Consider the following 16146-nt stretch of genomic DNA (forward strand, 5'->3'; position numbering starts at 1 on the left):
AAATAAGTCAATTTGTAAAATTATGCCAAATTCTAGGCCTATTTTTGTTTGATGTTATTAAGACTTAGCCAAAATGTCTAGTCAGTAGTTTTTGTGAAACTAAGATTGATAATTAAGTCCCGTCTCTTTCGAAACTACATTTACGTCTAAGTTTTGTAACTAATAAGTAACTTAAACAGGTTACTATATCGTGTTAAAATTAATTATAACTCTGTTGCTTTTATTTGTTTGTTTTATTATCGTGACAAGACTTTTTATATTATTGAAGAATTATTCATCGTTCATAAAACAATTTTTGATAATGCATAAATTTACGCATTTGAAAAGTGTAACGGAATTTTCTTTTTGTCTGAACTTGCTCTCTGTTTTAAAAGAGAATTCGATTATTGTACCAAATGACAGATCTCAAAGTATTCTTTTTGCGGCTTAAGTGAACAAAAATTTATTTTATGACTTCAATTGAGACGTAATGTTTTTCATTATTTGATATTATTTCTTCTTCAAGAAAACATCTACGTGTTTTTTAACTTTGTCGCTTTTGTTCTTTTTTGTCTACTTTTTACCGAGCCTCATCAAAAACTGTTCCTTTTTTTCGAGTGAATAGCAAACTGGTGTGTTTATTTAATGTTTTGTTTGACAATAATTTTGATCTTGTTATTATGTAGTTTTTTAGTTTTTTAAAGAATTTTGGATGTAAATAATTGTTGTTATTTGTTTTTTTTTTCATCAGAAATTTGTTTTGTCAGAACCTAATATGCGAACGCACATTACAGAGCTTTCTTGTATAGTACTCTAATTGTCGTAAAGCTCCAATAAATCATCTTTTTAAAACGTTTCCTCGAAAATCATTTACAGTTATTTTAATGTTTTTAAATGCTTTTTTGAGTTTTATTGAATAGTTCTATATAATTCAATATATGACTCCTGGCAATGATATAAGGTCATGCTTGACTCCTCGTAATGATAAAAGCCTATATAAATGATTTGTATGATTTCGTGGTAATTAATCATTAAAAGGTCAGTCAAATTTTTAAGGGATAGTTTAACAACTACAAATGTTACGCTTAGTTTGACCTGAAGTAAGATATGGGTTTCAGGTCAAATTAAGACATGATATTGCAACATGACATCATATTTGATCCTTGTATGATTATTAAGAAGCAATGGGGGGGGGGGGGGGGGCTTCGCGGAGGAGTGGTTGTTGGAGTAACTCTTTAATTGATTGCACTTGAGTTGAGCTAATATGTTTACCTGTAGGACAGTTTCGATTCTCATCAAGTGACCTCAATTTATTAAAATTTGAAAATTTGATATTTTGTACCTCTTAGGACCAGTTTAATTTACGCACTGATTTCCGGTAAATTTGTTTACTATTCGTATTCGTGTTTACACATGTACGATTCAAGATGAATTAAAATACACACAAACCGTTGAATAGAATGTGAAACCCAAAAACATTCGTAAACACAAAATTTCGAGATAAAGTTTTGTCATTGAAATTGTCGTTACACACTAAGTTGTACTGCATGTTTGCATTAGAGTTTTAGACCTAATACAACTTGTATAATCAATATTTGTATCAATACTATAATTTCGATACTCTTCAAATTACAAGTCACTCAAACTAAACTTTTAAACCTCTAAATTTGCTTTAAGTTTGCCTTTATGGTTATAATGGTTATGAGTTAACGTTTCAGGATTGAAATATGTCAATTTGTAAAATTGTGCAAAATTCGAGGCCTATTTTTGCTTTGATGTTATTAAGACTTAGCCAAAAAGTCTAGTCAGTAGTTTTTCTGAAACTAAGATTGATAATTAAGTCCCGTCTCATTGGAAACTACATTTACGTCTAAGTTTTGTAACTAATAATTAAATTAAACAGGTTACTATATCGTGTTAAAATTATTAATATCTCTGTTGCTTCTATTTGTTTGTTTTATTATCGTGACAAGACTTTTTTTATTATTGAAGAATTATTTATCGTTCATAAAACAATTTTTGATAATTCATAAATTTACGAATTTGAAATTACAAGTTTATTTTTTATATCATTCTGAAGATTTGCGCATAGGTATTTTATAGGAACAGAAACAGCAACAAGGCAATAAAACTCGAACACTGAAATAAGTGGGGAAAATTTAGCTGACATTTCATGCGAGCAAAAAATCGGGTTATTGTTTCACAAACGTATTTGGGTGCTTTTCACAGCCACGCCAAAACCCGAAATCTTATTTTACAATGGTGCGAAATTTTTACACCATTTGTTTAAATTGTCGCCTATATTTCGTTTAATTTTACCAAGATTATTTCGTTTCATCTGTTGCGAAATTAAGAGTTTTATAACAGAAAGCTTCGAAGTTACAATCATATAATAAAATCCTGCGCCTTGTAGCTTTTTTATAGCTAAAACCAGACGAAGTTTTCGATACAATTTCTGGGAATAGTTCTTTCATTTACAACAGAATTTGTAAACTCAACGCTAAACCTAAATTTCTGAAATTGTATAGTTTATAAATTAGCAATTTCAGAGTTCTTAAACCAGACAGAACCAAAATCCGCGTACTATATTAACGATACTTATAATGAAAAGTGACTTTTGAATGATTAAACTTATCATTTTGATTCTTCACACGAGTTAAATATTTAATTCCTTAAACTGTACGTCAAAAATTTATTCAAGGTTTTCGGTGACTCATACACTGCGTCGTCAATTCAGTAAACCCCAGAAAAACAGATCAAAACAAATTTTGGGAATTTTATTGTGAAAAAATAGATAATTTTCCCAGATTATGATTCCCAAATCAATAAAATTGAGCACTTTTGGTTATTTAAATTTGCTTCATAAAGTACGTTTTACAACTCTACATCAAATGTTTCTGAATCGTTTTTCGCGTATATCGAAAAAGAAACTTAATCTGTGAACAAATTGTGTTTCACGTGTTCGTAATTAATTCATAGCCCCCTTTTCCTACATCCTATTCCCCCTAATGAGGAGTGTTTTGAGGAAATTCGATGCCATTTATCCCTTCATTTTGGGAGCTAAATTGACAGTTAGCGGAAATTCGATACGGAAAAGCGGATCCGAGCGTTACAATTGATATCATTCCCAGTATTTTCCCATTTTGTATTTCCCTCCAGCTTATTTTAAATTTGAATACGTTACTTTCCCTTAATCCTTTTTCCTATCTTGGTAAATCCTCTAAAACGTTATACACCCCAAAAATTTTGGGCTATTTTGTTGTGTAGTTATTATTTATTTACTCTTTTCGTTATAAATAAATAATTGCAGAATTGGAGTTCAACGCATTGTTAATTCTTCTTATGCTTTTTGCTTACGTCTAGATTATCTTATCGGAGCTCAGGTAACGCAAGTAGCTAAAATATCCGCACAATTTTCCCTATTTCGACTAATTGAGGAAAAATTGGAAAGATATTTTGGACTATTTTAGAAAAATTGTGTCCCATTTTCCCTCGAAATTATCAGTTCATTTTCTTTTCCTTATAAGCGTCCCTGCTCAGCTCATAGTTGTTAATTTTTCCAGTAGCTTTGGTGAAATATTTATCATTATTCCGCAGAGTAAAATTGCTCAATTCCTATTGGCTGATTTTATATGTAAAAGTGATTGTAAATTTTAGAAAGTTGGCTCAAATTGTCAATTTAAAGATTTAATTTATCATTGTTTCAGTCAACTTTAAAAAATCGCCAAAATTTTAATGCAATTCCTGTTTTAAAATATTCCAGTAAGATTTGTTGGAATTTAATTGAGTTATTTTCTTTTATCGTTCAAGAATAAACATCACACGTTAATTAAAATGATGGAAACAATTTCTGAAGCAGACGTTGAATCAAATCAACATTGCTCTGGAGAATTAGTCTCAATGGAAACGTTAATGACCAAAACTGGAACTCCGATGATGAGCGAAAAACAACAAGTTGTCAATTTTTCCCCCCAAGTTCAAAGTTTTTATCAGTCCTTAAAAAATTCATCGGCTTCTGGATCACCCGTTGACACGTTAATCAAAGGTCAAAATCCAATTTATCTCAACAATTATGTATTCCCTGTTCAAAATATTCCTGGAAACGTCGTCAATTCGAGCTCCTGGAATGTCGTCAATAGTTCCGGATCCCAAGTTTTGCGACCTTGTGGAACCAGCAATTCAGACGGATCCCTTCATTCGCTTGACAATGTTGTAGCTTCTCAGAATTCCTCGCTCGGGTACCACAGTTACTACAATGCCCAAAACTTTGTAGGTTTCCGACCCAGCCCTGGGCAAAACGATCATCTCGGAGGCGTCCCAGTTGTTCACGGTAATTGTACCTGTGCCCAGAACCCGTTTGCAACGTCCAATATTGAGTCAGATAGAGGAACTTTTAGTTCGCAAGTATACATGATGAAAAAAATGATGCCGCCTTCTGTCACTTGGATTGGTGAGTTCAGTTCTTTTTTAGTGCTGGCATTTCTTTTAAATTTTACAATTTTTTCCGAAATATATTTCATAACGCTGAAAAATTTATGTTGCAGAGTTTCAATGCCCCTTTTATAATTTAATATTGTTAAAATAGATATTAATAACGTTAATATGGTCACATTTATTGTTCATAGAATTGCTTAGACGCAGTTTTTTTTTGCTTAGCGGTGCATTTTACCCGTAGCTAACAGCTGTTATGACCTGGAGCTATTAATTTTTTTACGTGAATTAGGATTTCACACCAAAGTTAAAAGATACTTAAAAAACTTGAAATTTGTTGGAGCATTTGCTTCCTTTACCGATTGATGGAAGTGAGCTAAAGTATCTAACTTTTTCTATAAAAGTTAACCAGATATTATCTTTTCGACCAAGGACCATTTTTGCTATTAAACCAGAATCACAGATACTCCTGTCTAAATAGCTTTTGATGTAGAACACTCATTGGAAACGGTTCCATTGGCTGTCTGAAAAATTAGCAAAGATGTTTTTTTTACAATTTTTCATATTGGCGCGTGGTCCGAAAGTTGCTGCGTGAACAAGATGCAACCCGATCAATTTATCGCACTGCTGAATTCTCAGTTGCACAAAAGTAGCGCAAAAATAGCAAGTACATACAATTATGGATTATACCCAAAAAAATTTATAGGAAACTTATGCCAGAAAGGCGTTCTCCTTTGTCCAGTCAATTTTAGCCGATCAATATATTCTGTGGAGAAAAACAGCAGAGACATATTTGAGTTGCTCGTAAGAATTGGATCCAGCTGTGAAGTAATTTTTTTGTCCGTAAGGAGAAGAGGCCTAAAAGATATTTTCCTGCTATCCCGTACAGTTTTTTCTGCGTTGAGATGGAAGCAAGTTTGGGGCCAATTTAACCATCTCTCAGGGTTATATTAGCGCTTCGTGCATTGTAAAGATTTTCCATATCATCGTGAGACAAGAAATCGTTAGTCATTAGTCAGAAATTGAGATAAAGACCAACGTTACCTAACCTCCTAGCCTAATTTTTGTTGTTTTTGACAAAAAATTTTGTTATTACATCAATTTTTATATAATCTAGCAGTAATTTTAAACTTAAACCCACAATTTTTTTAAGTTATATGTTTTAAGCCCATAATTTCGCAAGTTGTGTAGAGCAGCTCAATTTTTAGCTCAAGATATCAATTTAAATGATGCTCCTAGTTATTGAGTTAAGAAAGTGCAAATTTAAGTAGGTTTGCTTTCAACACTTTACGTTAAAGTTTACTTTCACGGCCAGTCTTCCTCCTTGTGTCTGCTCAAAACATTCGAAATTATATCATTGTGGTAGTATACTTTTTTCTTCAGTGTACCCAGTAACATCTCATTTTTGCTCTAAACATAATTGCACTTGACATCAAATTGTCACCACTTATTACTTAATGAAATTTAATGTTTTTTGCCCTCTTTTTTCTTCGCTTCTTTCTCAGCCGTTAGATTAGTTAAAGACTACACTGGTCAGGATAGGATGGTTATCTTGTAAGATCTTGCGAGGTGAATGGCTATCTTCAAAGATTTTTGCAAGTTTGTTTCGGTTGAGCTGCTCTATCATAGGTTCGTTTGTGTGAATTACTCTTCATTTGTTACAATCAAAACTCCAGAAACGGTTGCGCTTATTTGATTTATTTTTATTCTTTCATTTGAAAACTAACTTCCAAGATCACAAGCTCAAATTTTATTTCCTGGGTACAATTTAAAATTGAGTGCAACAAAATTCTAGATGACGACAAAGACATTGCTCTCAGGTTCAAAACATTTTCTTGAGTTTGCATGTTTTATGAAGGTAAAAAGCTTAAGGGTTGCTCTTATGATAAAACGTGAAAGCGATGAGCATTGAAGATAATGAGCCTTGAATTTTTTTTGGATAATAATACAATTTTCTACAAAAATGTTTGTCCTAATCCGGGTAATCAATTTCTTTTATTTACACACTGCTCATTAATTAAATAATTAATAAAGACAAGATGGTTTCAAATTGATCGGAGTCTTTTAAAATTTATACTAAGTTAAGCCAAATATTTTAGCATATCTGTTTAGCATTTGAGATTTACTTGAATTTAATAAAGATACGTGACAATTTAACTCAATACCATTTTACCCAGTACCATTATACTCAAAGCCATTATACCCAAACTGGCATTATACCCAATCCATTATTCCCTATGTCATTTAACACGATGCCTTTTTACCCAATGCCCTTTGTTTAATATTTCGATCATAATTGAGCAGTTGCTAATACAAGGATGTTTCAACTTAATTGGATAATTTAATCCTATATTCAGTTGCGATAATTTCATATCAAGTCCGACGAGCCGCTGATATGGTCATGGCTCTTAAAAATCATTCTGACAAATCTAATTACAGTTCAAAACAAAATTGGCATTGGGTGTAATGGGGTTGTATAAATTGTTCTCACACCCTAATAATTAGTTAGTAAATAATCGAAAAAAGTGATATCTGTTCATCTATTCAGGTGTACTATTGGTTAATCGATGCGTTATAAAGAAATCTCCGATGAAAGTTCCTAGCTAAAAAGTGGAGTGGACAAACGAGACCAGTTAATTTCAGTGCTAGAACTGAAATTGATACTTCAAATCTATTCTCCAAAAACTATAACTAGTTCTAGACCACTAGAGATTACTGTTTTTTTATGCGTGAACATAGACAGTTAGCAAACAAACAAACAAAAAAGTAACCGCGCGATCTTCTTTGCAGGTGTTTTTATGAACACTTAGGTCAATAAAAGGAGCACTCCAGCCAGGTGACATTGAATTTATAACTAATATCTAATAGTTTTTTGATTTGCGGGATGTAATTGGAGTTATTAAATGAATAAATAAAGATAATCTCCTCTCAGGCTAGATTTTGGGCTGTGATGACGGCTTTAATTTCAAGATACCCATTTTTTTAACCTGCATGTTATATAACAGCTGTTTCGCAATTTATAGATTTTCCCACAGAAAGTTGGAATATGTGTTAATTATCTTTTAAAATATTGTGAACTATCCGTAGAATTTGAACTTTGTCCATTGACTAAATGTTGGTTGAAATTAAGAATTTTATCTATTTATTTTAAACAATTACTAGGGAAGTTGTACTGTTAAAATTAGAGTAAACAAACAAACAAATTTATTTCGTCCAGGTGTGCTATGGACCCTAATGTCAATTGTGCTGGCCTTTCTCTCTGCATTCAGCATTGTATCTTCTACTTGGGTGCTCCAATTCGCAGACTCAGACCAGAACGGATTTGGTCCGATGAAGTCATGCAGACTCACAGTCGAGGACAATCTATACTTTGTGCAACACTGTTCCTACTTCGTACTTGACAATGGAGTCATGAATTGGCCCAGCAGTCCCTTTCAGGTTAATATTGTTTAAAAGGAAATTTTGCTCTTTGCCATCATAGCCCCCCCCCCCCCTCACACACAGACAGACACAAAACCAAATTATAGCCCCCAATAATTAAATGTTTACGGCATTTGAAGGGCTATCTGAACATTTGATGCCAACTAAGGTTAGGGGGGTTGTAATGAAAAAGACCCGAATATTTTTTAATTGTCTAGTCGAACTCCAACGGACGGTTATCTTGTGAGATCTTGTAAGATTATACATACTCATACCAGATTACCGCGAGATTCTTATAAGATCTTGCATGATATCCGTTTTTTTCAGAAACGTCTTTCTTGAAGAAAGATATTGCGCGATAACCCTCGGTATTCGACTAGGGGATTCTGCGCAAACATGAAAAAAGTAACAAAAAAATTGAAATGAGAATTAATTTTCTTTGTAAAGCTTTTTTTGTTTTTGTTCTTGTAATTAATTATCGCACTTTATTAAGAAAATTTTAGTTGTTATTAATGACTGAAATCAATTAAAAATGACAATCAGTTTTTTTTAATTTTAAATTTTTTTTCAATGGAAAAAATGAAAAGTTGTAATGCTCGTATTCAATTCTTTCATTCAAGCAAAACGTTAATGTTTTTGGAAATATTATTTTGCTGATAATTTGTGCATAAGTCTGCACTGCAGAACCCAAATTCACAGACTACAAAGTTAAATTCCGAGAGATATTTGTTTGTATGAACAGTAAATAAAATGACAAAAGCAAATTAATTCAGGATTCAAAAGTGCTTCGAATAAACTTCTTTAAATTCTGCTGTTGTTTTAATCGATTTTTCGCCTTGACATGAACTATAAACATCAAATTTCTTTGATCTAAATTTCATTGTTGTAAATAACGCAATTTAACGCCTGATTTCAGCTGAACTTTGTGAAATGAAAATGAAACTCTTTGGATCAGATGTGATATCATTATGTTCTCTGCGCTTTCAAATTTGATATCAAATTCAGTAATCGGTTCAAAATCTGACGAGTGTTAGTGAGTTCTTGAAGGACAGTGTCACATCACAGAGAACATAATGACCTTCTCGACAGCAAATTTAAGCGTGACATTTTTCATGAGCCCATTTTCAGATATTTTTAAAAGCTTTCGTCATGTAATGTCCTTAAAATTAAATTTCAGCCATTGCTCGATAAGTTTATTTTATCTGTTACACAAATTGTCATATATATATATATATATATATATATATATATATATATATATATATATAATTTGTGTTGTTGGGCGAGCAATAAACATGCCTGTTTACTCATTTCGCCTTTTCCATGATACTCAACTATTCGCTCGTATGTACAAATTTTCCAGGTAACCAAAAACCTATATCGTGATACATTGAGTTTTAATTTTTCTCATTGTGGCATTTTAAAGCTTAACTGTAATCATTTTTTTTTCAATTGATTCAAGATTCCCTGTATTGGTATTGTTATGTGGTGAATTTCTGATACTTAATATGTTACATTTTTTTTTACATTGGGTATAGCTCATTGTTGAATAAAATTTTAAGCAGCTCAGGTATCATTTTTGCTAGGCTTAAAACAATTGCACTTGAAGTATCTGTATCTTAAGTGATCTCAATAAGTTCTTCTTTTTATAAATTATTGAACAACCGGTACATCCTTAGACTGAAACTACGCTTTGTATAGGAAAACGAGATAGAGACAAAGAGATTAAGTTTCAGAGGTGTAGAACGCGAACTATATTCCATATATTGAGACTGAAACGCTTTTAAATTAATTTTGTTTCGGATTGCTCTCCATTTTTCCAGTAGTACAGGGTAATCCCACGCATATATCAACTGAAACGAGAACCTGGAAATGAAAAGAGTTTCAATTTAAAGTTTAAATGTTAATTTTTGTATTAGGTTTTGGTATTAAAAACTGGTTAAAAACTGGTATTAAAAACAGTTGAATTGTTGGGTGCAAAAAGAAAAACATCAGACAAACGTTCTCAAAGTGACAGCCTTTTCTTTTCCACTCAGAACTATTTCAGATTTGAGTAACGTTTCCAGTGTGCTACTATTTTCCTTAGTGAAACTGAATAACTGTAATTAGTTTATAAGCAAACTGGTCCACTGTTTTTTGATAATCGTTATCAATGATTTCACTCTATGGCCTACCAGCCTTGGTTCAATACATTCACAACTAGATCAACCTAAAAGCACTGTGATTCCATTGATGATTATTAATCACAATGATCGGCCGTGAGCCACGATTTTACCAATTATAATGATATTCATAAAAAGTGATCTAGTATATGTATGATTAGAGTGGTGTATGTATTTTATAGGTGACAGCTCTTTTGTACTCAGTGGGCACTGTGTTCCTCATGGTAGCTTCCTGTTTCGCCTTCTCTTCCCTAGTCACTCTCTCTGTGTGGAGACAGAGGACCAGCTGGCTAGCCGGATACTTCCAACTATCTGCAGGTAAACAAACTGAATACCCCCCCCCCCCCCCCACCCTATCCACCCACCAATCACGTTTTGCCCTCAAAGGCATGAGTTAGCAAATTACATCGTGTTTTTTTAACGTGCTATGATTCGCATGACTTAATGAAAAGGTAGAAATAGTCATTATAATAGCATAAAAGTGTCATTTATTGATGAAAACTTACTGAAATTTTCAAATTCATTGAACAACCCACATCAAAGTCTTTTCAATGAAGCTTACATTCTAATATTTGTAACTTTGACTGCTTTGTCTGAGGGCTATTACAGTGAATATTTATGAGATTCATTCTAATGCTATAATAGTTTAAAAGTCACTTCAAATAACAAGAAATTTTAATAATTGAGCCACTAACTTAAGCCTTTTTTTCAGAAAGACCCAATTTTTCAATTTCATTCCTTTCAAGTAGAGATCTGAAACGTTAGAATTTCGACACTTAATTTTGCTCATTGATCGCACAAAATTGATTTAATAAAATATGAACTTCGTTTTTTATTAATTTCATTTGTAACAAATCATTCGAATAAAAATTTCATTTACTACATAATTGAGTACAAACTGTTTAATTGAATTCCAGTTAGTTCTGAAAATAAAACAAAAACTAAAAGAAACGTCCGAAACAACTTTCATCTTATGGTTTATTCATAAATTGTACAATAACATTTTTGTGAAAATCCAGCAAATATTTATGGAGTGCGCCTTTTATATCCTTTTTAATGGCCTTTTAGATTAACAGTTGTAAGTTCAAAGGTGTATTTTTGTTCCATTTCAATTATTTTACTCAAAGCTGCTCTTTTCGGATCTGAATAATTGCAGCTTTGTTTTCCAGCTTAATTACCAGTTCAAACTACTTTTTGAAGATTTTAAGATTTTCCGCTTTGAACTCTTTTTTTAAAAAAATACATATTTTAATAAAGCTCAAGTATTCTCTCATGCATTTAGTTGAATGAACTTTAAAAAATAGTATAAAAGAAATTTTTGCTTTAGTACTTAAAGGGGCAAATTTGCGAGGTAATTTTTGAATTCAATAAATTTTGATTTTTGTGGGAAATTTTAGAAGTTAGAACTAAAAAAGGCTTGTTAGAACTCAAACAAATGACTAAAAATTTACAAAATAAGGGCTTAATTTTTATGTTAACAATTGGAATAATCAATTCTTTACTTTAAATTAGCGTAAAATTTGCAGATTTTAAAACATTTTAATTTTCAAATGAAAACCTTTTCATGTTAACTAAACTTTTGGATTTTTTTGGAAGGCCCTAATTTTGAAAAAAAAGTTGTGCGCAGTTTGAAACGTTTTAATTAAAATCCCGCCGTTCTTTGTTTATAAAAGTTGCTTAAATTTTTGATTTACCCGACTGCGCTTTTCGTTTGCCCTCAATGACAAATATTGTTTCAAAGTACATGAAAAATTGACAGTTTAGTGTAACGCGAAATGTTCCCATCTGAGTGAGAGATCATTTTCGCTCCCTTTTCACTTCCTAGTACAAATTCCAGCGAACGAGCTGAAACAAATTTAAAAGAACTTTTGTTTAGATTAGATAAGTTAAAACCATGTTTATTTGTTTGTGTGTAATCAATCTACTTTCATTAGAACAAAGCCGGGGGTTCATTATACCTTGGTGTGCGGTATAAATATCTAACCAAGTTTTAATTGCAAACGCGCTCAGTTTCAAAGCTTTAGTTATCAACTTTCCTTAACTTGTACTAACTAAATCCCTTTAAATTTGATAAGGTGTTCCCAATTCATTTTTGTTTCCAAACTTTTCCTACACTTTTCCGTAACTTTCCATGACTGGTGTAGAGGAATCGTTAATCCCGGTGCCAATTATAACTACTTATGAACCATTTATAACTATGTCTGTCTTTTAGGGAAAGATAATTAAAGGGTATTTGGATCTAATCCGGACGTAAATCAGTGTATTAAAGGGAAGAGTGATAAACATATTACCTATTATCTCCCGACCCAATCAAATTTAGCCCAAAATTGCTAGCTTGTCACCACCCCGCTTTTAAACAATTCATTCCCAGTATTATAAATACTTTTCCCTCATATACTGAGACACCACTTTCATTGTGGAAAGTGCTGCTTATACTAAAAGAATAAGTTTTCCAACATTGAGAGCGTTTTTAATACAAATTGACAGAATAATTACATACTTGGGGAAATATATTATTATCTACGAGAAGTAGAATTTTTTTCTATCTATTCAATTCAATTCTCAAGAGCTATTCAAGCCTTGTATGAGAGTATACTTAAAGTAATGAATATATGTTATATTAACAGATAAAGCAATTTCAATGGAATAGTTCTTTTTTAAACTCTATATCTTCAAATATATATTCTCCTTTTTTATCCCCAGACATTTTGTCTGTTTTGCAGAAATGTAAATGGAATTCGGCGCCAAAATATCTCGACCGCTTTTTAAATACTGCCTTCAGCCGACGCAATTAGATGGAAATTGTAGCACATTTGGCGAAAAATCACCAAATTAACGACCAAAAAAGGCATAAAAATAACAGTTCACGATCGTAAATAACTTGATTATCTTGAAAGATTACTGAAAAATCTGTCATGATTGTAGAAAAAGCAGAAAATAAAAGCATTGATTTTTCCATAGTGAAGATTTACAAAAAAAAATCGGCGTGACAAAAAACGAAAATTTAACTTCGCATTTTGCAAGCTCACGGCGTGAAAAAACGAAATGAAGAATTATTAGTCATTGTTTCTCCGAACTGAAGGTTCTATTTTTAAAATCGAAAGTGTGTGAAAAGATTAATCATTTTTGTTCCCTTTGTTGGAACAAATTTCATCAATTTTCCGAATTTATCAATGTTCACCTCGAAATTTAACAAACGCAATGATTAAAGATTTAATCACGCCGTGAAAGAGTGTACAAAAATCCATTTTCTCATTTTGCAGTTTTTGCTTCAATTTCAAAAGGAGGGGAAAAGATAATTGGAACTTTGAAATAATGAGACAAATAACTACCCAGTTAGTAGGGATAGTTATTAAGGCTGACCTAGTTTTCCTTTGTTTTCCTTCCCTGCTGATGTGTTTCCTGTTTTGTGTCTAATTAAGCCCAGCATTTGGGGGACAAAAAAGGTGAAGATGATGAAATTAGATGCCCTTCAAAAGCCAACCCTGTAAACTTCCCGTCGCGAAGCCGCGGTACTTTTGTTTCAACTCGTCTGTTTGACAAACGCTGCACAAAATTAGCAAAATTTTTATTTTTATTGGCTTAATCTACCCAAATTGAGGAAATCCTCGGTGTCAGAAGCTTGCTCAGAATTTCCTCCGTCGACAAAAATCTAAAGATAAATATACATCATCTCGTTGCTTTTGATTGCAACTGTTTTGAGACTTGTCAGAAGAAAGAATGATCTCATGCATTAGTCTGAAATAAGGTGCTTATTAACAGGCATCGAACTCGATTAAGTTTTTATATCTATTTGCTCATAGATTTATTAAAATGGCATCTCTGTTGAGATACTCGGCTTCTTGCATAGGTAGCGTTCAATTTTGCTGAAAAATTCAGAATGATCAGATTTCAATACACCGGATTAAACACTATAAAAAATTCGTAGTAATCATACTAAGTCATTCATGATTCTTTCTACATGCTAAATGATATATAGTTTTATGGAATCTCCTAGCAAACTTACTAGGATTATAAATTGTTCCTTAGTAAACATAAAAAGATCAAAAATTACAACTAGTGTTTAAAAAAGGAAAAAAGTTCTGGTTGCATTTGTAATAACTGGAAAAAAACTTTCTCAATTGAACCCTTATTTTGTTTCAGTGTTAGTGCAAACTTTTGCCCTGACCATATTCCCAATGGGTTTCCACAGTTCTTTCACCCGGGCAATGTGTGGAGAAAATACAGCCATGTATAACATGGACAGATGTCACGTGGGGTGGGGATACGTTCTGGCTATCGTAACTACAAGTTTGGTCATTTTCTGCCCATTTTTGTCAAAGTTTTCGACCAAAACTTCAAAACGCGTATGCAGACAACAACATACGCATCCACAGTATCAGCAAAATCAGCAGATTCAGCATATTAGTCATCAGCAGTTTGGAAGCGGCCATGTTTTGTCGTCTCATGCTGCAGTGCCGATAGGTGTCGCGTCGTCTGAGCATGTTTGATGTCGAATTTTTCACAATGCGCGGTGACCGGGATGTTAGCGTGATCAGAATCTCAAAATGAAGGTTGAAAAATGAATTTTTTGCTCTGAGTTGAGAGTTTAATGGAAGAAACGAACTATACAAACAAGAGATTTTTATTTTAGATTACTCAACGTTTAATCAGTTTTATACTTTTTATGTTTTGATCCTTTTTGTATGATTATTTTAATTAAATCTTGGCTATTAAACAGTCCTCTAATCTTTACCCTCAGTATAGACGTTTAATGTATGTCGGTCAACTCAAAGTTTCGTTGATAATTATTTTAATTTTGTATACTAGTACTTTTTGATGAATATGTCGCATCGTTGAAGTGAAAATTGCTAATTTAGGTTTTGTTAGATCCAGCAAAATTTATGGGAAATTGTATAATCCCATCTCTTTCGAGCTTTCAACATAATCAAGTAATAAAATTGATAAATCTCATTTCAAAATTGACAAATCAAATCGCTGGACATTTTCGGGGAGCGAAAAGTGGAAAGTCTCTAATCTTTTCCTGGCTGAGATGAAAAACCAATTTTATGCACTGAATGTTTTTCCGCGTCTTTTCTCAATTCTGACATTTGAATAAATAGTCCAGAATCTGTTTAATCTGTGTGTGAACAGCGTGTGATAAAGTGACCTGCCTCATAAATTTTAATCAAAACTTGTTCATTTTCAGTTCACAGGTTGTAATTTTATGCAAATGTGTCCCTTTAACCCTAATTCAATGTCACTAGTTCGTAACTCACATAGCCGATTTATTTTTAGCCGATTTTCATCTTATAGCATTATTTTTTGTTAAAAAAAAAAATTTTTGAACTTTTTCAGAATAATTTCGGATTTTTTTTTTCGGTAATTGATCCTACGGTACGTTATTTCCATATCTCCAAATGCCAAGATAGGCAATGCAAAAATAAAATACTCAATGAATATAAATACCGGCTTTACGGGAATTTGTTCGACTCTGATAGGCGGTCTGTCTATCTTTTTAGTCATCATAGCAAAAGACACTTCTGGTTAACAAGAGTGCATAATTTTCAAGTTGATTACTCAAGCTTGTGGGGGAGGGGTGTAAACAATCATAAACCGTAAACAAAATCAGGACGCCATAATATAAGGTGCTTGCACAAATGTATAAGAAATATCCAGCCTGGCAAAAGTGCATAGTAGTACTTTTTAATGAGGGTTAAATTAGATTCAGAGATCACTTTTAAACCCTCCCCCGACCCAGTTTTCCATTTTATCCAATTTATCTTCTCCCAGAATGAAGTAGTCGCTCTTAGGTTATTACTGCTGGATTGGTCTCTTGAGAAATGATGCAATTTGTGTTCACAAGTTTTTCTCTTTTCTTTCTTCTTTTATGTTCATTCACACAGCCCATTTTTCAACACATGTGAACAAGTTTATATGATGTAATTACAGAGTGAAATAGTTGTCCGGTAAAAGAACAACCGCTAACAGAAAATACAAACAGCAGAAATATTTATTATATCTGCAACCATCTTGATTTTCTACGATTTTTTTTTACTGCCGCCATTATTTTTGATAATTCTTTTTTCAGCCCGGTTTCCTAAATCTTGTCTCCTATTAATGAAATTTGATAAAGTGTCGGAGAATAACGCCAGAAAATGTATAAACAGCTATG

The 16146-nt window shown here is 32.4% G+C and overlaps 2 protein-coding genes across 5 annotated transcripts in view; one reads left to right on the forward strand and one right to left on the reverse strand.

Moving 5' to 3' along the window:
- LOC142351789 (putative ATP-dependent RNA helicase DDX46) overlaps positions 1-16146 on the reverse strand; it is a 513331-nt gene that overhangs the window by 423327 nt on the left and 73858 nt on the right. The gene's annotated exons all lie outside the window — the stretch shown is intronic.
- Positions 1549-14709, forward strand: LOC142352131 (uncharacterized). 2 transcript variants are annotated; one of them, XM_075404509.1, is made up of 5 exons: positions 1549-1783; positions 3005-4429; positions 7628-7848; positions 10175-10310; positions 14136-14709. In XM_075404509.1, exons 2-5 carry the CDS (start codon positions 3814-3816, stop codon positions 14480-14482), a joined length of 1320 nt encoding a protein of 439 aa, XP_075260624.1. In that variant the 5' UTR covers positions 1549-1783; positions 3005-3813; the 3' UTR covers positions 14483-14709. The 2 variants fall into 2 exon arrangements, with proteins under 2 accessions (XP_075260624.1, XP_075260625.1); XM_075404510.1 differs by having other exon boundaries at positions 1549-1668.

Source organism: Convolutriloba macropyga, chromosome 13 (assembly GCF_964194025.1).
Source record: "Convolutriloba macropyga chromosome 13, txConMacr16.3, whole genome shotgun sequence".
Classification (NCBI taxonomy): Eukaryota; Metazoa; Xenacoelomorpha; order Acoela; family Convolutidae; genus Convolutriloba; species Convolutriloba macropyga.